The 22,555-nt window shown below is 38.3% G+C and overlaps 1 protein-coding gene across 1 annotated transcript in view; it reads left to right on the top strand.

Annotated features, from left to right (window-relative positions):
• Nucleotides 1-22,555, top strand: part of LOC150108685 (protein scarlet-like) — a 243,350-nt gene that overhangs the window by 38,541 nt on the left and 182,254 nt on the right. Inside the window, exon 3 of the mRNA XM_090390507.1 lies at nucleotides 2,939-3,044. Coding sequence (XP_090246633.1) covers nucleotides 3,018-3,044 — 27 coding nt within the window. The 5' untranslated portion in view covers nucleotides 2,939-3,017. The remainder of the gene's footprint in view (nucleotides 1-2,938; nucleotides 3,045-22,555) is intronic.

The raw sequence follows: 22,555 nt of genomic DNA, 5'->3' as shown, positions 1-22,555 counted from the left end.
CATACTGACCTTGTAGAAATGCAAGTGCTTGTTGTGCAATAACAAACTATGCCCGACGGGCATGGCAGGAGCGTGTTAATGATATTCACCAAGTGCCACAAGATGGGCTGTTCAACATGCTAAATATTAGTCTTTGGACAATTCTCTTGAATGTCTCCGATGCTTTAGCATAAAAAGAATTTTAAAAAGTGAAGGTTCACGACATCCAAAAATTCAGTAATGTAGTCAAAAAATACAAGCCTTCTGCTACCTCTAGAACAAATTGTAATTAACTTGGCATCTGTTTAGCTCAAGAAAGAAGCTATTGGTGTCCTCAGCCTTGGCCATAACTTCACTTTTAGCTCCAAAACAAGCACCTGGTCTTCAGATCATAGCAAAAATGGAACGAAGTATCTACAACCTCTCCTTCAGTTGCACTAATAATACCCTACCCAGATAGACCTAGTCATCATTTTAAAATCAATATTTTATTATCCCTTTTTATCCCGCTAAGCCTCTGAAAAGAAATCTATCCAATATGGAACATACTGTACTTAAAAAGTTACACCAAAACTAGAATATCATAATCACAAGAGGATAAGGGTAATACTCGATCACTTTGAATACGATCAAAAAATGGCAATTTTTTGATCGTATTCAAGATTAATCACAAGAGGATAAGGGTAATACTCGATCACTTTGAATACGATCAAAAAATGGCAATCTTGTTTAGTGATCAATGTACTTAGCTTAACTGATGCCAATCTTATCCAAACACAACAAAAAGCACTCCAAAGTTATATTCTGTCCTTCAGAAACTATCTATAAACTTAGTCCTTATAATGCAAGATAATGAAAAATGGGTTCACCTGCTTACAAAATGGCCACTTAGCCTAACAGCTCTTTTCATTAGAGGATACATTTCTTCCCACATGGAAAACTCTGTGCACTTCAAATCTTGCTTGTCAAAGCTGATGAAAGATATTGACATTATGGTCAGTTTTGATATAGCCTCCTATTCACTAATGTACCCCTAAAGGAAACCTCAGAACTCATTCAGATTCTCTTTCCTCTTGACATAGCAGCCTTATTCAGTTTTACCAAGAACCCTGTCTATTTTATGTACAGGGTGTTTGGGATAAATTTGACAGTTTCGTAAGGAAAAAGAAAATCTTCTTTGTATCTATTAAATTTAATGAATTGACAAAAAAACATTACAGGCAGAGTTAATTACAATACTATCAACAAGATTTACTCAAAATAACCACCATTAGCATCGACACAGCTTCAATTCTGCTTCGGAACCCCGAACAAGCTGATGCTACAGTCTCCCTGGGAAGGGCCGCAAAAACTGTTTTAATTTTATCCATTAACTGGGCTTTTGTATTACTGGAAGTGCGATTGGTGTCTTTTTCAACTGCGCCCCATACAAAATAATCCATGGGGTTAAGGTCTGGGGAGTTTGGAGGCCAAACATTTGGACTGGTGAAGTCGTAGAAATTTTCAGACAACCATTTTTGACTTTTCCCAGAGGTGTGGCAAGGGGCCGAATCCTGCTGCCATACATACGGCCTACCATTGGCTACCCTTGTTATCCAGGGCTTGACTACAGTTAGCAACTCCACGAACAAAGCCCGAATTCCAATGCCAGGGTTCTTCAACACCTGTTCCTGCAGATTTGCAAGGAATTCTGCTGTACGAACGCAATCAGATCGTCTGCTAGGGATCTTTCTTCTTGCTACATCCTCGTAGTCACCATTGCAAGTCTCTAGTTCATGCCTGATTGTTTTTACTGTATTCAGGGAGCATTGGGCAGCAGTCGTAATATCCTTATTTTGATGGCGGGCACGAATCATCATGATACAAGTTATTCTCTTCCATGATTCAGGTGGGTTCCAGCTATCCATCCTTTCTGACATCTTGTATATGAATGAAGAAGGGTCCAAACTTTTAAATGAAGAGAAGTGTGTGTTAATACATGTAACTTACGGAAAAATATAATTAATTATAAATATGTCAAATTTATCCCGAACACCCTGTAGCATAGAAACTCTACATTCAATCTGGTTGTAGCATCCCCAACTAAATGCATGGATTGTTATCTGTTAAATGCATATATTTTCTGGCTAGTCCAATTTTCCAGGGGAAAAAACAAACACTAAGTTATTATTATTTTATTATTATTATTTCATGAGACTTCTAAGGAGTCCAAAAACTTATTGAGGGAGGGCACCTACTCTACAACTCTATCTCCACCACTTCCATCTGTCTCCATCATCTACATCAACACCATCTACTGTCCACCACCAGCACTAGTATTTTTTGTCTGTAAATTGCATGTATTCTGAAGGCCGATTTGTCTGTATGCAGAATGAAAAACCCAAGTTTGCAGGAGAAAAAAAACCCTGTTACCTCCATATGAGATCGGCTAAATCACCTTCAATTTAAAAAAAAAACATATAAAGATTCCTCTCATCATGACGAGAATCAAACTTAGGCCTTTTCCAACTGAAGGACTCAACATGCCATCATTTCTGGTATGTTGTGTCCTTTGATTGGAATAATTCTTCTATCTAGTATGATTGTGTCCTTCTGTGCTCTTATGAGACTGGCTAACTCACCTTCATTTGAACAATTCTTCTAGAGATTCCTCCTATTATGATAGGAATCATTTTTTATTTAAATCGAGGGATGCATGATGCAACATCCTTCCAGCCATGCTATTGAACTTGAGCCTAAAATATATGAAAGAAGATTTTTGGATTTATTTAGCAGAATGTCATAAATATTTCTTTCAATGCAAGGTTATGTTCACTATGCTTAGGTAATAGAGAACATACAATATGCCTTGTGCATGCATATATATATATATACTCATAATAAACACAAACATGTTTAATTTTCAAAAATCTTAAATTTTTTTTCTGTAATTTTAAATTACTGTCATAATTTCTTCCAGAAAAAAAGTTTCATGGTTTGTCCAATTCCACACACTACTCTGGCGTGCTGTTATAAACTCAATTAGAAATCCAGCTGTTATGAAGATTCGAGTATTTCAGAAACTTGTAAGTCCTTGCTTGAAATCTGTTGTCTAGGACTGCTGCAATTTACAATAAATAACAATTAATAACTTTGAAAATATAATAAGATTAGCTGGTAGGATTTTTAAAATGAATCTTTTGACTTTATGCAGTTTTTATAATAATTAACTAGTGTTATTGAATAGGAATTGCAAATACAGCTGACTCACTATATCAAATTAGGGGACCATAGAAATGGTTTATTATAGTGGATGGTGAAGTGGAATCAAGGCAAATGTGGGTGACTAGTAGAGGGTCCCAGAGCTCTGTACTAGGGCCACTACTCTTTAATTTGTACATTAATAATATAGCAGAAGATTTAAGGGGGAATATTCAGTTGTTTGTTGATGATGCAAAACTGAGGGCTGGGGGTAATAGTTGATAAATATGATGTTGATATCCTGCAGGATGATTTAAATAAATTGGTAGTGTGGGCAAAGGACAATGGTTATTGATTTAATGTTGCAAAATATAAGGTGATGCACTTCAGGAAGAAAAGATTATATACCTTGTATCATATTGATGGAACTGGATTACAGGAAATTGATGAGGCTAGGGATCTGGGGGTGATGATGGATGGAAATTTGAAAATCAGAGGATATATTGCAAGGGATATATTGCAAATAATAATAATAATAATAATAATAATAATAAAGATTACTTGGATGTTGAAGAACACATCGACAAGCAAAGAGAGGGAAGTGGTTATTATCCCTCTTTATAAGGTTATTGTGTATATGTATATATATATATATATATATATATATATCTTTATATATTTATATAAATCTCTTTATATATTTATAAGGATATATTCAGCCACATGTTGTCTAATATGCACAGATTTGGTCACCTTTCTAAGGAATCAGGAAGTGGTGTGGAAGATTCAGAGATAAGTAACAAAGTTGGTGACAGGTCTGTGGAATGTTCCCTACAAGGATAGATTAAATGTGTGTGGGCTGCATAGTTCACAGGCAAAGGAGTGGAGCATGCGTGTATGGGGGGGGGTGATAGAAACTTATAAGTTGCTGAAGGGATTCTATAAGATTGGCAAAAGAAAATATTCAATACATGAGGAGTAAGGGAAAGAACAAGGAGATTACAACTGAAAGTTGTCTAAAAGCGTGGTTAGTAAGAGTGTGCAGACTAGGTTCTTTACTTGGAGAGCGGTGAATGAGTCGAATGGATTGGAGAGGTAGTTGCAAGTGCACCAACAGTGAATATGTTTAAGGAGAGGTATTATTATTATAATTCATGGCACCTCCAAGGAGTCTGAAGACTCATCACCGGAGAATTCCCACTGTACAACGCCCTGTCTTCACTACTACCGAACCTCTACTACCAATCAACTATCTCAGCGCCATCTATCACCCACCACCACCGCAACAAGTATTTTTTGTCTGTAAATTGAGTGTGTTCTGAAGGACTGATTTGTCTGCATGTGGGATGAAAAACTTGAGTTTCCAGGAGAAAAAACCCTGCTACCTCCATATGAGATCGGCTAACTCACCTTAAATTGAAAAAGTCCATATAAAGATTCCTCCCAGCACAACGGGAATCGAACTCAGGCCTTTTCCAGCCGAAGGGCACAATGTACCGTCGTTCTTCCAATTGTGCTACGGAGGCACTTATATGATGGATATTGTGTGAATAATGGGTAGTGTGGGTCTCCTGTGATGAGTTTTTTGACTCTATGGAGATACCAATAATAATAATTGAAAGGGTCCAGAGAAGATTTACAAAGGTAGTCAGGGATCTTTGGAATGTGGAGTACGAGGACAGATTGAGAGAATGTAAATTGCAGAGCCTGAAAAGAAGGTTCTTTGTGAGGAGAAGATTCTTTGCATGAGGAATATAGACACATTAAATCAGTTTAAGGCAGAGTTGGATGAGCATTGTGTGTACCTCCAACGATAAGTCTCTGACTCCATGTTGAAAGTTTTTTCACTTGGTTAGACTATAAATTATATATTTAGTTTAATCCTTTATCCAAGTGTAAGCAAACAAACATTGCGCCTCAAGTATCTTCAGGACTGGGACAACTCGTGGCAAAGGTGGACAAACTTCTCTCACTTAGTATCCCATAATGCAAAGCACATTTCCTTGCAGACATGTATAATGTTATGCATTATGGGAACGGTCACTACCCGGACCAGTTTCAGAGTGTCCCCGAAGAGAAGAAAAAGAAAGGAAAGGAAGTGACAGAGAGGTTAAGGTGGGGTGCTGGAGGGGAGAGGGGAAAAGGAGAGGAAAGGGAATGGGATGAGAAGGGAAGGGAAGGGAAGGGCAGGTGGGGAGATGGGGAGTAGGGAAGAACAATGTGCCTCGGCTCACAATGCTCATCTTGCTAGCTCAATTCTCTCAAATGAAAACTGTTCCCCCGAACCAGATGTCTGTCTCATAAGATGGAAAGTACCACGGGGGTAACTGGTGCCCAAGTGATCAGCCCCTTCAGGTCAGACATCCTTGAGTAGGCCTGTACTGCCTGGGTTCTTCCACTGAGTTACCAACGTGGGAGACCAGGGAACAGAGTAAACCGGGATAAACTCATAATGGATGCAAAGACCAAAAACATGGCTAGGAGTGGAGATGCTGCTACAGATGGAGATGTTAAAGCAACAGCAAACAGAACTTGATGGTGTTATTTCTGTTAGTGCACAGGATAGGAGGTGTACACCACTGGATATTAAATCTGGTGTCACCCTAAGCCTTTCTCTAGATGTAGGAACCTCCTCAAAGAGCTATGAACTTCTAGAGGATGACTCTAGAGAGTTGCAACAGACTGGGGGGGGATTAGCATTGTTAGGGAATTTCTTCCTTACCTTCCAGATGTGGTATTTAATCTCATTAATGATGAATACCAGTAACTTCTGCTTGTTGGTGGCTGGTGGAGCAAACTGCAGGTGGATGATTTGTTCCTGCAGTAGGAGGGGGGATGCGGAGCATGCCTCTTAACCTCGCCGAGATGATGTTGGATAGAGGATACTCGTAGAAGAGGGCGTGCTGTATGGTATCCAAGTTCCGGCAGAAGTCACAGAAGGGCTTCCTGGTGTTGTGAAACCTCCAGATGTTAGATGGCAGTAGGCTATCCTCCAATCATTATGTTCTTTTCTTCCACCTGTTTCTGTCTCTCCATTTCAATGTCGAGATTAATGTCATGGATGGCATTGTGACATGGAAAGCCCTGGCATTGGCTGGCCATGAACCAGCTTTGCTGCTTGTAGAGATCACAGAGCTGAGATCTTCGATAAAAGGCACATTCTTGGGATCCATTTGATCATATGTTCTTTGATGGAGATTTTGAGTTGTGCCCAAGTGTCCCAGTCCCAGCCAGCAATGCTCCAGGTGGAGCACAATTGATGGAGCTTGGCTGAGAACAGGGATGGGAAGTCTGACAGTAACTTCCAGGGGCACAGACCAGTTTCTACTGTTTCTAGATGTTGGTACTTGAACACAACTAGTTTGTGGTCCAAGATTGTATTACTGATATCAACATGCCTTACGGGCTCAACTCTGGAAACAAGGAATAGTGATAGGTACAAGTGGTCGAGCCATGTGTTGATTCCTTGGCTTATCCACGTGTAATCCCGACAGTAGGGGTTGTAAGCCAGAGATTCTTGAGGTGAATTTCCAGTTGCCTGTAGCCAGCAGTGCCTAAGTTGATATTTCCCCCCTATTTTGGGATTTCCCCCATCATAGGTCAGGTCTGCTCTGCAGATAGTCCACCCATCAGGATGACATGATAGGTGCCATACAAATAGTTGTAAAGTGACTGGAAGAAATTTTATTTTGATGGTGGATCTACCAGAGTGTAGATGTTGATGAACCTAGTGGTACAGCTATGGTACTTCCAGTCTATAAGTACCCTGACTCTGCCGCTGTTACTGTTGCCAAAACTCCAGAAAGATATCACAGGGTGCTTGTGGCTCAGTTCCTGCATGTCCTTGTAATGAAAGGAATGTGTCTCTTGCAGGAACAAGAGCCAGATGTTGAAAGCTAGCATTAACTTCCACACCTCCTCTTGTTTTGATGGCGAACAGAGCTCTCTGATGTTAAATGAGGCAACACAGAAGGGTGGGATGTTTTCATTATGATGTTTCATGATGGAAACATCCACCCTAATTCCTTAATTTGCCGTTTCACATACTTTATTAAGGATTTGATCCATGGAAGCAGAACTCAAAACTGCAAACTGGCTTCCAGTTTCGAGCGCAAGCTTGAGAGGATCTTGAACTTGTGTCGACTGTTTTTTATCCTGAAACGTGATCCTGTTGTCAGTTATTTGATATTCATAGCCAGTGTATTTACTTATTTTTGAGTTGACACTTTCTTTTCTTTGGGCAGGGGTTTACATCTCCATATTCGATTCTGATGTTGTATGTGCGGTTCGTCGGGAGTGGCTTCGATGTTTTTTTCTTTTTTTTTTTTTTCGGTGAAGCCTCCTCCTTTCCCTTTGCTGTTTCTTTAGGAGGTGGCAGTTGTTTTCCCCCTCCTCAACTTGCATGTCTTGTGCAGGGGGGATGCTGGCTATTGCGGGGGAGGTCTTGGGAGCATCTACAGATGAAGTTTCCTCTGATGTAGAGGGGTTAGTTGCAGGTGTTATTGCGACCTTATCTTCATCTGTAGCCTCAGCTGTAAGCTGTTCTTCCATACATGAAAGATGGTAGACTGGAAGTGACTGAGGGGGAAACAGTTTCTTCTGATGTTGACTGTTTTTTAATTTTGTCCAAGACTACTTGGGAAAATGTCTTCTCCCCGCTGGTGTTGGGTATTTCCAGAAATTCCCTGGTGTGTCTCTTGCAGGCTGCAGATTAAGAAGCTCTATCGGTGCCCTTGCTCACTCTGTGAATGTGTGCAGAGGATACGATGTTATTTTATGTTCAGTGATGCAGCACTTTTGGCAGGGGTCTGGACACTGGCCGGAAATGTGCCCGATGCCTACGCAGTTGAAGCACTTGGCTCAGGGGGCAATCACTGTCCAGATGTTCTATCGAGGTACATTGCAAGCACTGTCTCTGAACTCTGGGATAATTCACCATGACATGTGATGTGCCGATGGTGACGAGGATGGGCACTGGTTGTCGCATGTCCACTGTGAAGGTCACTTCACCGGAGTATCAATCAGGGTCCTCCTTGAAGATGCTCTTCTTGATGTTACTCATGTTTCCCCCACTTGCTAGATGTTTGTATTAGCACGTCGTCTCCGACCTCAAGATATTCCATGGGAAAACACTCTATCTTAAGTTGTTGCACTTGCGATCCCACCATGGTTGGGATCACCTGCTTCCTCTGGACAGAGAAACCTTCTAAAAGTTTGTCTCTCGATGCCACATTTTCTAATACAGTCAAATATTGTCCTCCACCGTAGTGGGTGAAGGAGTAGATATTATTAACTCCTAATAGCTCCTTGAGGGACTTGGTGATTCTGGGGTCCTCTAACCCTGGAATCTCCACTCCTAATGTCCTGGGCCTGGGGGGGGGGGGATCCTTTTGCTCATCTTGCTTTTCTCTGCGTCTAAAAAAAAAGGGGTAAAGAATTAATGAGTCTTCCGACTTGAATAGTTAAAATATTTAAATATTTACAATTAAATAATTTTCAGTGTGATTAATACATGTGTTTCTTTTAATTATGATCTCACAACAGGTTCCGTTATTTAAAAAAAAAAAAAATCCCCATAGTGCGTAAAAATGCACTACCAGTAGTTAGTAATGTTAGTATAAAAAATAAACATCAACAACAAAATTAATATAATAATGTTATTAATAAAATGCAAAAAAAGCAAACACTGGCGGAACACAAGTAGAGCAAAAGAAATCCTGCTGCACTACAGCGTCTCTTGTAGTGACTGTCAAGAACTTCTATTAAAAAGCATCAGTGGGAGCCAGACCCAGAGGTGATACCAAGGTTGAAGCAATGCAGAAGTCCAGTGGTGGCCTGTACATAAGCACTGCGACACTGCAGCAACCCCAAGGAAAAAATGAAAAAATTAAATTTTGTTTGTGTTTATAAATAATAACAATGCTTACAACATTATATAAATGCAGTACAACATGTTAAAGGTTACGGCTTATGTTTTGACATTGATTGAATAGTTAATAATTGGAATTGTTCGATTAACGCTTTAGATTACGAAACAAATGCATTGCGATCTAATGCCAATATTCGTTTGCTCTTATCATTGCATGCTACGTCATTCCCAACTGTAACTGCTCAAACGGCAGTGTGTATTTTTAGTAAGCTTATGTGCCTTATTTCTGTGAGATATGAAATGTTTATTATTGGTGTGTGTGCCTGGTGAACTATTTTTTGTTAATCTTATTTTATTTTGTTAAAATAACATATAATTATTTATTTATTATAGATACAAGGTTGAATTATGACGAGTGTCACTGTTAAAAATATGAAAAGAATAATATTTTTTCAATTATCATGACACGAAACAAATACACTGCAATCTAACGCCGATATTCGTTTCCTGTCATTGCACGTTACGTCATTAGATACACTGCCACTTGGGCAGTGTATCTTATGCCTGTGCTCGTTATTTTTGTGAGATATGAAACGTTTATTATTGGGACGTGTTTGTGGTCACTGTTGAAAATATGAAAAGAATTATATTTTTTCAATTATTGTTACATGAAACAAATGCACTGCGATCTAATGCGGAAGGGCCAGCGGAAGCGGGCATGCAGAGCATGCGGTGATTATATGAAGTGGCGCCAGATTGCACCGATTGCACAGATTGCACTTTTATACACATGAGACTAGTTTAACTCACATGAAAAATTTCTTAAAATGGAAGGAAGTTGATAAAAATTTAAAAAACAAAACTACTATTGATTGAGAGACTCAATGGAAAAGAAACATTGGACAAGTGTTTTAGAACGCTTGATCGAAATTATAAAATTCCTTGGTAGCCAAAATTTATCTTTTCGCGAATCATCTGATAAATTATATGAAAGGAATAACAGCAATTTTTAAAAATTAGTCGAACTGTTCGTGAAGTTTGATCCCGTTATGGAAAATCATGTTGATAGGACCCTACAATGAAACAATAGGGTACACTATTTGAGTAAAGATGGTCAAAATGAAATATTGGAAACTTTAAGTAATGCAATCAGGGATACAATTTTATTATCAATTTGAAAATCTAAATATTATTCCATAATTTTAGACTGCACACCTGATGTAAGTAACACAGAACAAATGAGCATTATTAATCGCTTTGTTTCCTGTGACAATGGAATTGTTAAGATCAGGGAAAACTTTTTAGGTTTTGCAAATATATCAGATTCCACAGGACGTGATTTATACGCAACAATAATGGAACAACTGGAAAAATGAAACATTCCCATTGAAGACATGCAAGGTCAAGGGTATGACAATGGGGCAAATATGAAAGGGGAAAAATATGGGCTCCAAAATTTGCTTTTCAACAAAAATTCCTCGAGCTTTTTATGTGACATGTGCTGCTGATACTCTAAGTTTAATCATTAACGATTCAGCCAAAGTGAATGCAGATACAATTACTTTCTTTGCAATTATTCAAGAAATATACAATTTCTTTTCATTCTCTTACAAACATTGGGCAATCCTTTTGAAGTTCGTAAAAAAATTAACATTGAAACAGCCATCAGATATGCGATGGGAAAGTAAAATTAATGCAATCCACCCTCTACGATATCAGTTACAAGAAATTTACGATGCACTTTTTGAAATTTTAAATAATGAAGATTTTAATAAAGAAACTCAGCATGAAGCATAAACATTATGTGATAAAATAAAGGACTACAAATTTATTTGCTCTCTTATAACTGGGCATGATTTACTTAACAGAATAAACCCTGTGAGTAAAATGCTTCAAGACAAAAATATGAACATTACACTTGATTTAGAATCTATTGAAAACTTAAAAATATTCTTACAAGAGTATCAATCAGATACACATTTTAAAGAAGTTCTAAAAATGACAAAATAACTGAGTGAAGAGGTGGATGGAGAACAAGAATTTAAAGCTGGTACGGAAGTTTGATGACGAAAGAAGACACTGCAATTTGACTACAAGCATCATGATGAAATGCCACAATCACCAGAAGATAAATTTACAGTGAATGTGTTTTATACTCTTCTAGACGTTGCAATGTGTTCGTTAATAGCACGTTGTGAACAACTAAAAACATATTATGATAATTTCAATTTCTTGTATAGATTACTACAAATTAATAACGAAGATTTACGAAAAAATTATGACGATTTAGAGATTCTCTTCAAGGATGGCGACAATAAAGACGTAAATGCAATAGAACTATATGACAAGTTATGTACTTTCTGAGATATTTTTCGGAAGGATAATTTAAATATTCAAAACCCTTTCGATATTCTTAATTTTATTTTGTCCAATAATTTATCTATCCCTAACTTTTCAATTGCTTTAAGAATACTATTACCTTAGCTGTTAGTGTAGCGAGCAGTGTACGATCCTTTTCCAAGTTGAAATTGATTAAAAGTAGGTTTTAATTTAAAACCTACTTAAGAACAAGCATGTCACAAAAAAGGCTTGTTAGTTGGGCATTAATAGCTATTGAAAATGATATATGTGCGGAATTAGACGTTGAGACCATTATTTCTAATTTTATGAATATGCAGTCAATAACCCTAAAATTTTAATTTAAAAAAATGTCAAGTATAGTTATTTTGAAAACTTATATTAAATGTTTTAATTATTTCTGAATTCTTTTCTTATTTTCTCATCTATCTTGAGTTTCTTTTATTTTCCTAAAAGATAGTTCCACTTATAAAAATTATTAAAAATTTTTTACAAGTTACTAAGAATTTAGTAACTTGTAAAATGCAAGAAGTTTTTAAACTTTAGTTCAAATAAATTTTAACTTTAATTAAAATTCATTTTAATTTTGTTAGCGATTTGGGTCGGTGAAAAGGCTATAATCCCTGTATCATTATATTCAATGATTAAAGTGAGGTGGCTTTATCGAAATCTGCTTTAACTTTTGAGAATTTTTTTGAATTTTCGGGTTTTTCACGATTATCCTGCTTAGTCAACACCTGCGATTCGTTACATTTAGCAAACCAATGTGTGGCTGTTCTGTCAAAATTTATTTAAGAAATTTCAAATAACTAAAATTTTTATTATCGTAAAAGAACCACACAAGTCCGGATCGTTACAGGGGCACTTAGATAGACATTGCATGCAGGCGGCAAAGACCCTAGCGCCTGCTCTACATTTATTATTGGTGTTTGTTCGGGGTGAGGATGAAATATTTTTAATAAAGCAACTTTTAATATGTAAATTTATTTATTAATAAATTCGTTACTGATTAGGAAAAAAAAGTTTTTTTTTTTTTTTTTTTTTTGTATATGCAGAACCCCCACTTAAAATTTTCACTGGCCGCCACTGCAGAAGTCATATTTCCATGTATGAGTTGCCAAAAGGTGTCACACCTTATTATTAAATTACTCTGGATTAGAAAAAGATGTTGGAAGTTTTTTCATTGGTTACCGGTGCCTCCAGAGGATGGGGACCAGGAGATGTTTAGACAGCTAAGTTTGGCAAGTGCAAGAAGAATGATTGTTATGGGAGATTTTAACTTCGGTACTATAAATTGGAGAGAGGAAGATGCATGTAGCAATAGGGGAATGGAATTTCTAGAATTCTTGAGGGACAAATGTCTTAGGCAACATGTAACAGAGGGAACAAGAGGTTCAAAAGTTTTGGATTTGGTTATAGCATCAGAAGAGTTGATAATAACTGAGTTGACGTCTCTCCCACCAGTTGGAGAGAGTGACCATATGGTGTTGACTTGGAAAATGAATAGACATGCAGGAGTATCAAAGAGATGGGAACTTATGTGGAATTATAAGGCAGGTGATTATAATAGTCTTAGACGTCAACTTCGGAAAGTTTCATGGAGGGAGGAATTGGAAGGCCGGGATATCACCAGCGCATGGGAAATTGTGAAAGAATATTTGTTATCAGCAACGGTAAGTTGTATACCACGAGTGAAGAAGAGGACGCAAATTTGGAGTAAAGTGGATGACAAACAATATTAAACAGGAATTGCATGCAAAAAAGAGGCTATGGAAGAGATATAAGGAGACAGGTAAAGAGATGCATGAGGAATATAAGACACAGGTTAGAAGAGTGACTAGTGTGGTAAGGAAAGCGAAACTGGAATATGAGAGGAGATTGGCCCTAAGATCCAAAGAAAATCGTAGGGAATTTTTTGGCTATGTGGCCAGTAGGAGGAGAAATGACTGTGGAAGAATGATATTGTGGGATAAAAATGGGAATAGAGTGACTGATGCAGAGGACATAGTGGAATTGTTCAATGAACACTTTATTGGAGTATTTCATCCTAGAGGAGTCAGTTTTAATGCTAGAGGGATAGGACTGGTTCGAGATCTGGAGGTACAGGAGGAGAGTGTGTTTCAGATACTGAGTACTCTGGATGTCAGTATAGCTGTGGGACTGGATGGTATTTCGGCACGAGTTTTGAGAGAATGTGCTAGGGAATTGACAGTGCCTTTGACCTGGCTTTTCAATGAAAGTCTGGCTGCGGGAAAGGTGCCCATGGAATGGAAGGAAGGTAAGATAGTGCCATTGCATAAGGGTGGTAACAGACTGGACGTGTCTAATTATAGGCCAGTCTGTGTGTCATCAGTAGTTGTTAAGATCTTGGAGAAAGTAGTGAGGGACCATATATAGCATTGGGCAGATGAGGGTAATGTTATCTGTGAGAATCAACATGGATTTGTGAAAGGGCGCTCTTGTTTTAGCAATATGCTAGCCTTTTATAATAAAGTTACAAGAACATTAGATGAGGGAAAGGCATATACTGCAATTTTCTTAGACTTAGTGAAGGCATTTGACAGGGTGCCACATGATAAGCTTATATTTAAGTTGCAGCACATGGGTCTGGATGTCAGATTGGTAAACTGGATTCAGGATTGGCTGTCTGATAGGTATCAGAGTGTTGGGTATGGTGGAGTAGTTTCAAGGAGGCAGAGGGTTACAAGTGTGGTCCCACAGGGCTCAGTACTGGGACCTATATTGTTTAACCTTTATATCAGTGTCATTGCCAGTGGATTGCAAGGGGATATTCAGTTGTTTGCAGATGATGCGAAGCTGGGAAGGATTATTAGTAATAGTGCAGATGTGGTAGCCCTGCAAGAGGATTTAAATAAGCTAGATAGATGGGCAAATGAATGGGGGTTTCAGTTTAATGCAGCAAAATGTAAGGTCTTGAGGTTTGGGAAACATCGATGGGATGCTGCATATTCTATGGGAGAAGTTATACTGGAGGAAGTAGGGGAGACAAGAGATCTGGGGGTTGATGATTGATAGAAACCTGAAGTTTAGGGGACATATTGCAAAGGTGGTGAAGGTAACACAGAGGATTGCTGCTATTATGAGAAGGACACTGACCTGCAGAGATAAGAGGGTTATCATTCCGTTGTATCAGTCTCTGATCAGACCACACTTGGACTGTTGTTCTCAGATTTGGTCCCCAGGATTTGAAGGGGATAAATTAACTGTGGAAAGGATACAAAGACGGATGACAAAGATGGTTTCAGGACTGTACAAGGATAGTTATGAGGATCGGCTGAGAGAATGTGGACTGCAGAGTTTGGTGGAAAGAAGAAGGAGAGGTGATATGATTGAGACTTTTAAACTGTTGAGAGGTGGTTACAGGGTTGACACTGGGGAGTTCTTTCGCTTGGCTGATCAGCGGGAAGGAGTGATGACAAGAGGCCATCCCTGGAAGTTACGAAAGGAAACTGTGAGCAAGAGGGTAAGGAGTGGTTTCTTTGTGTGGAGGGTGGTTGAGCCGTGGATTGCACTGCCTGATGGAGTGGTGGGAGCAAGAACAGTCAGTGAGTTTAAAGAGTGGTATGATAGACTTTGTGTTTCTCAGGGGGTGACCTCCCCTCGATGAGTCTTGACAGACTTTATGTCTTAGGAAGGACCTCCCTCGATGAGTCTTTTGACTCCTTGGAGGCCTGAATAATAATAATAATAATAATAATAATAAAATTATATATTTAGTTTAATCCTTTATCCAAGTGTAAGCAAACAAAGTTTGTGCCTGAAACTTTGTTTGCTTACACTTCGATAAAGGATTAAGCTAAATATATAATCTCTGACTCCGTGGAGGTCAAATGTTAATAATAATAATAATAATAATAATAATAATAATGTAAAACTTTCATTACATAACCTAATCAAAGGCTTAGACAACTTCCATGCATATTCCTTAAAAACATTATTATTATTACATTGCCATGTTTTCATGAGGGTTGTTTGAAAAGTTTGGTAAAAAAATAAGTTAAACACATTTTTGTGGAAAAATCACCTTTATTTCTCAACATAGTCTCGATTGAGGTCTACACATTTGGTCCACTGAGTTTCCAATTTTTTCATCCCATCTTAAAAGTAGGATTTGTCAAATTGTGACAAAATAGTTATTGACAGCGTTGATGACATTCTCGTTCAAAAAAGATTTTTTCCTACCGAGCCAAATTTTTAAGTTTGGGAAGAAGAAGAAGTCACATGGGGCGAAGATCAGAGAATACGGTGTATGTGGAACCAATTCGAATCTCAATTCGTGCAATTTTGCCATTACAACGGGCAACGTGTGGGACGGTGCATTGTCTTGATGAAAGAGAAATTTTTGTGCACCAATCTTGGCTGTTTTTTCCTGAGTTCTTCTTTTAAAAGGTCCAACAATGACACATAATAGACTCTGGTATTGTCTTACAATTTTCCAAATAGTCGTGATGATAATTCCTTGGGAATCCCAAAAAACAATGTCCATCACCTTCCCAGCTGAGAAAATAATATTTGCTGTTTTTTGGTGCTCTTTCACCAGGTATCGTCCACTGTTTTGACTGCTGCTTGTACTCATGTGTTCAGTGGTGGATCCAAGTTTTGCCTACAGTCAGGAATCAATGCAAAAAATCTTGCAAATTGCAATTAAACATCCCCAAACACTGCAATGAAATGTCTTTTTGCATGCAAAAAAGACATTTCAATTAAAGATTGAATGAAATTATAGATTAGTCTTTTTGCATGCATTTTTGATTGACAGTCAACAATTGTGGCACCGATTGCGCACACAGCTTTATCATGTGCAATTTTTCGTGCATGATATTATACCCATTCAGTTGAGATGCCTACAATTTCAGCAATCTCATGCACTTTCATTTGGTGGTCTTCCATAACAATACCAAGTGTGACCTGAATGAGGAACTGATGAATGCAAATATGAAACTGATGAAAGAAAGTGTTAGTAATGAGAATGTCACGGGAAACATCTGTGCACATTTGAAAGAGAAGGATGGTGAGAAAAAAGCCAAAAAAATGTTAAAAAAAAAAAAAAGAGCGATTTGAAAACCGTAATGGATGTTAAAAGGGACGAAAATGAGGTGAGATTGGGGGAAGGAAACGAAATTGAGAGAATGAATGAAACTAGAAATGGCGTGACGCAGAAATCAAAAGTGAAAAAATTGGAATGAATGAATGATAGCGAAAAAAGAATGAATGATGGTGAAAGTTGGATGCATATTAGACCCAAAGTACAGAAACAAAGGAAGATAAATGAAAGTGAAAGTGAGAAGAAGGATTGCAAAAGTTGGACATATGTTGGACCGAAAGTACTGAAACAAAAAAGGATGAATGAGAGTGAAAGTGAGAAGAGGGGATTGAGAGTGAAAGTGAGAAGAGGGGATTGAGAGTTAGAAAGTTAGAAAGATTTAATGATAGAGAGAATGTGTCGTGAGATTCAGAAGTTGAATTGGATTGGATGAGGCAAGAAATGAAATGGATGCGGAATGAAATTAAGAAAATTCATTTCAAAACTATTAAAATAAATCATAATGGCATGAAAGAGTTAACGAAAGATGAGTGAGTGGCGTTGTATGGTGACTATTATTAAAGGTGTGCTAGAGGATAGAATGCACAAAGTATGTTTTCCAGGCGGTAAAATGAGTAAAGTGATTGAGGCATTGGATATGAGGTGGGAACGAACAAAAGAATTAATAATATTAATAAGTATAAATCATTTGAGAGAGGACTAAGAGCGTGTCAAAATGGATATCAGGAGGCTGCTTGGAAGGATAAAAGAAAATAGTGTGACAGGAAGGGTAGTCAGTGTGTTGCCTAGGTATGACTGTGGTGAAATGAGGTGGAGAGCAAGGATTATGAATGATATGCTGGCTGAAATGTGTGAGGAGATGGGAGTACAGTTTGTTAATGTGTGGAATGAGTTTGAGGGACGAAGTGAGCTGTATGGGAGTGATGGATGGCATTTGAGTGGTTATGGTGTGAATCGCTTGGAGAGACTGCTGCTGGAAGGTAGAGAAATGAATAGAGAGAATAAATCAAATCGAGAGGGGAGTGATGTGAAAGAGCAGGAGAATAAAACAGGAGAGATTGAAGAAGTGGATATGAATAGGGAAGTGAGTGGTATGAGTACAGAAAATGAGAGAATGGATGTGCAAGAGGAGCAGGGAAACAGGGAGGCTCAGGGTGGACAGGGGTGCACAGCATGAGAAAGGTGGATGCTCCAAGAGGAGGTGAGAGCATGTGTAGGCAGGAAAGGAATCGGATGATGAGGGATCAAGAGGAAACAGTTGGAGTTGAAAAGGGTTCTAAAATGAAGAAGCAGAAAGGGAAATGGCCGCAGTCTAGCATGGAGAGATCACATCAAGTGAGTGGTAGTATCAGTGGAACTAGCTGGAGATCCAGAAATGAGCTGTTGTGTTTGTATACAAATGCTAGAAGTATAAGAAACTGGGCAGATGAAATGGGTGCACTAATTGCATCTTTTCATCCAAAGATTGTTGGAATAAGTGAGACATGGTTGGAAGAGGATGACATCCTAAGAGGAATAGAGATGGAAGGGTATGATGTGTTTCATGAAGACAGAAGGGGTGTAAAGGGAGGAGGAGTGCTATTGATGATAGAGAAAGAGTTATGTCCATATAAAGTAGAGATGCAAGATGGAAATAGTGCCAGTGGCTTTGAGGCAGTATGGTGTGACATAGAGGGGAATGGAATCAAATACTTTGTGGGATGTTGTTATAGACCAGGTAACGTGGATGGTGGTGATAATGAAATGTACAATCAAATTAGATAAGTAAATACGAAAAAGGTGATCATTATGGGCAATTTTAATTATGGCAATATAAACTGGAATGATGAGATAGCAACTGGAAGTAAAGAAAATGAGTTTCTTGAGTTTTTGAGGGATAACTACCTCAGACAGTATGTAACAGAGGGCACACGAGGATTGAGGGTCATGGATTTGGTCATCTTATCAGAGGATGTAATTGTAAATGAGGTGTCAATTCATCCACCAATTGGTGAGAGTGACCATGAGGTAATTACCTGGGTAGTTGCCAGCAGTACGAGGACCACTGTGAGAAAAGGGTATGTGTGAAACTACAAGTTGGGGGGGTGATTACGAAGAGCTCAGGAAACAGCTTGAGGGTGTAGCATGCAATGAGGAGTTAGCTGGAAAAGAGATCAATGCAGCCTGGGGGATTTTCAAAAACTATTTAGTAGTGCAATATCTGAATGTATTCCAAGGGTGAGAAGGTTAAATAAGGTAGGTGTTAGATGTATGAATAAAGAGATTAAGCATGCGATACAGAGATAAAGGGCATTGTGGAGGCAGCATAAGAGAAGTGGAAATTACCAATTTCATGAGATCTACAAAGACCTGGCAAGGAGGATGACTCAGTTGGTGAGAGTACCTAAAGAGAGGTATGAACAGCAATTAGCTAATGAAGACAAAAAGAATCCTAGGGAGTTCTTTCGATATGTAGCCAGTAAAAGAAAGAATGATTATGAAATGATGACATTGATTGGAGAAAATGGTATAAAGACATCTGTAGCAGTGTGTGGTGGAGATGCTTAATGAGCAGTTCATCAAGATCTTTCAATCTTGTGAATGTGACTTCACGGAGAGGTTGAGAGCAGTTGTTGACGGGGAGGAGAGACTGACTGTAACTGAGCAAGAGATGTTTGGGGAATTGAGTAAACTAGATGTAAATAAGGCTGTGGGCTGTGTCAAGTTCCTAAAGAGTGGAAGGAGGGCAAGATTGTGCTACTTCATAAAGGAGGTGATCGAACTCTAGCATGAAACTATAGGCCTATCTCTGTGTCAGGTGTTGTGGTTAAGTTGTTGGAGAAGCTTGTGAGAACTAGGATCCAGAGTTGGGTAGACAACAATGGTATAATCTTTGATGGACAGCATGGATTTGCTAAAGGGAGGTCATGTTTTAGTAATCTACTTACTTATTACAATAAAGTGACTGGTTCCTTGAACACAGGAGAAGGATACACAGCAATATACTTGGATTTCGCAAAAGTCTTTCATAGAGTAGCTCATGATAAGTTGACGTTCAAACTACAGCAGATGGGGTTGGATATTAGATTAGTGCATTGGATTGGAGACTGGCTATCTGATAGGTATCAACAAGTTGTGTATGGGGGGTGCGATATCCAGGAAAAGGAAAGTCACTAGTGGAGTGCCTCAGGGGTCTGTTTTAGGGATATTACTGTTTAACTTGTATATTAATGATATTGGCAAAGATTTCGATGGAGATATTCAGTTCTTTGCAGATGATGCAAAGTTGGGATGAACCATAAAGAGTAGTGAAGATGTTGTGGCCTTGCAAGAAGACTTGAATAAATTGAGTGATTGGTCACGGAAATGCGGATAGGGTTCAGTGTTGCAAAATATAAGGGTTTAAAATTTGGAAAACAAAGATGGGATGCAGAATTTATGCTTGGTGAGAATATATTGTTGGCAGTAGAGGAAATAAGAGATCTGGGGGTGATAGTGGATAAGGATTTAAAATTTTGGGGACACATTGCCAAAATTGTGAAGACAACACAAAGGCTTCTGGGAAAGATGCGGAGGACACTGACGTGTAGAAGTAGGGAGATTCTTGTTACGTTGTATAAGGCTTTGATTAGGCCACACATGGACTGTTGTGCCCAGATTTGGTCACCGGGTTTTCAGAAGGATGAAGAGATGTTGGAAAGGGTCCAAAGGCGACTGACTAAGGTAGTTTCTGACCTCTGGAATGTTGAGTATGAGGAAAGATTGAGAAGATGTAATTTGCAGAGTCTGTTGGACAGGAGGAAGAGAGGAGATATGATAGAGATCTACAAGTTGGTAAGGGGTTTGTTATAAGATCAATGGTGGAGAAGTTCTACAGAAAATAGTGGGAGATCAGGGGAGAACCAGAGGTCATCCCTGGAAACTGTATAAAGAGGGTGTGAGTAGGGGAGTGAGAGGCGGTTTTTTTTTTTGTGCAGAGTTGTGAATGATTGGAATGCCTTGCCTGAGAGTGTGGTGTCTGCAAGGAGTTTGAGTGTGTTTAAGGCTCTGTGTGATGAGATGTGTGTGTGATAAAAGGACCTCCCAGATGGGTCTATGACTCCATGAGGTCTTGGGGTAATAATAATAATAATAATAATTTTGTCGATCATTTCCTTCATAGTGACCTCAGTTGTGCATCCGGAGTGCACTTCATCTTCGATGGACTTATGACCACATTTAAACTCATTTATCCAAAAATAAATAGTCTTTAATGCTGGTGCAGAGTCCACACGAACTGCATCTAACTCGGCTTTGATCTGTGCGGCCGCCCACTTCTTGAAATAAAAGTGTTTTATCACTGCATGAAATTCGTTTTTCTCCATTTTTATGAAAAATGCGAACACAGTCATTTTATATGTTTGATCAAGAACAAACAAAACCTGCACATCATACCTTACTAAAATTTTGCCAGGGGGTTATGAAAGAGATGATATGTGCCGACACTGGTGTGAATGAATGAATGAATTGTGTAGCCATCTATTGGAAATTTGCCAAACTTTTCAAATAACCATCATAAATTAAAGATTCCAAGAAATGATATTCTTGATTTCATTCTTTTTCCAAGTGTAAGAACCAAGTTTGTGCATGAAGTAACTTCATGAATGGGCTACTTGTATATATAGAGGCTGATGAGTTCATGTTAGTTGCCTTAGTTTCCCGTAATGAAATGCACATATCCTTACAGACATGTCCATAAGGATATGTGCACTTTTAATTCTGATGGTCCGAAAGGTAGCCCAGTCATGAAGTGACTTCACGTGCAAATTTTGTATGCTTATACTTGGATGAAGGATGAAACCAAGAATATAACTTCTTGGCATCTTTAATTTTTATTATAACCAACTGAAAAAAACTTTGAAATCTCTAATCCAGAGTATTTTAGTAATAAGGGGTGACACCTTTTGACTGCTTGTATATGGAAATATGACTTCTGCATTACTTCAACCTTGGTATCAATTCTGGGTGTGGTTCCCACTGATGAGACCTCAGTAAAGGTCGAAATCAGTCTGGGTAGTGGACCTTCCCCTAATGCATAGCATTTTACATGTCTGTAAGGATATATTATTTTATTATTATTATTATTATTTTGACACCTCCAGGGAGTCCAAAGACTCATCGAGGGAGAGTGTGCCGACAGCATCGAACGATTGGTCCCCTTCCAACTACTAACCGCGCTCAAACTTACTTAACTGAGCCATTAGTAGCAGAGGCTCGACCAACCTTCGCCCGCAAAAATATGTGCATTGCATTATGGGACACTAAGGCAACTGATGTGAAGTCATCAGCCTCCATATATAAGTAGCCCAGTTTTGAAGTTGCTTCACATTCAAACTTTCTTTGCTTACACTTGGATAAAGGATGAAACCAAGAATATAATTTCTTGGCATCTTTAACTTCCATGGAGTTGGCATACTCATATCTGAAGGGCTACTTAACAATTTGTCCATAATATTAAACCTTGAACTCATTTATGCTTCTCACATTCACAACACATTTTGGCAATGTGTTCTACTCACCCACCACTATTCCACTTGTCACACTCTTCTTCAACATATGAAGGGGGGGCTTAAAAATTCTATTAAACACCCAGAACAAAAATGATATTAAAGCAACTCTTCTTATATATACTAAAAGAAAAAGAACAAATTATTACAATTCGATGAAAATGGGAGTTAAAGGGTTTTAGGATATGTTCTTTCGTGTGGTTATATCAGTTGCTTTAATATTATTTTTGTTCTAGTCGTTTATCAAACTTTTCATCCCCCAGTACCTTTATATAATTCCAGGAATTGTCTCTCATTCTTCCCCTCTCACCCTCTACTCTTTTTATAATCCTCTTTGTATTAATCTGGTTAAATCTCCTCACAAACTTAAAGTTATTTAAGTTTGTGAGGAGATTTAACCAATTTAACCAACTCACACCATTTCTTCCAATACTCTGCAAGCTATATGCCTTCAATCTGTCTGCATGGCCAATATTCTGGAGTCCTTATATTACCTTGAATATCCATTGTATAAAGCATTGGTCATAAAAGTACTGACCAATGTTTTATACAATTATTATTATTATTATCATTATTATT

This window comes from Typopeltis vanoorti, chromosome 3, assembly GCF_054136105.1.
Source record: "Typopeltis vanoorti isolate ZY-2024b chromosome 3, IOZ_Tvanoo_1.0, whole genome shotgun sequence".
Taxonomy (NCBI): Eukaryota; Metazoa; Arthropoda; class Arachnida; order Uropygi; family Thelyphonidae; genus Typopeltis; species Typopeltis vanoorti.
Note: the sequence above shows the minus strand (reverse complement) of the source record. Positions and strands in the feature narration are given on the sequence as shown.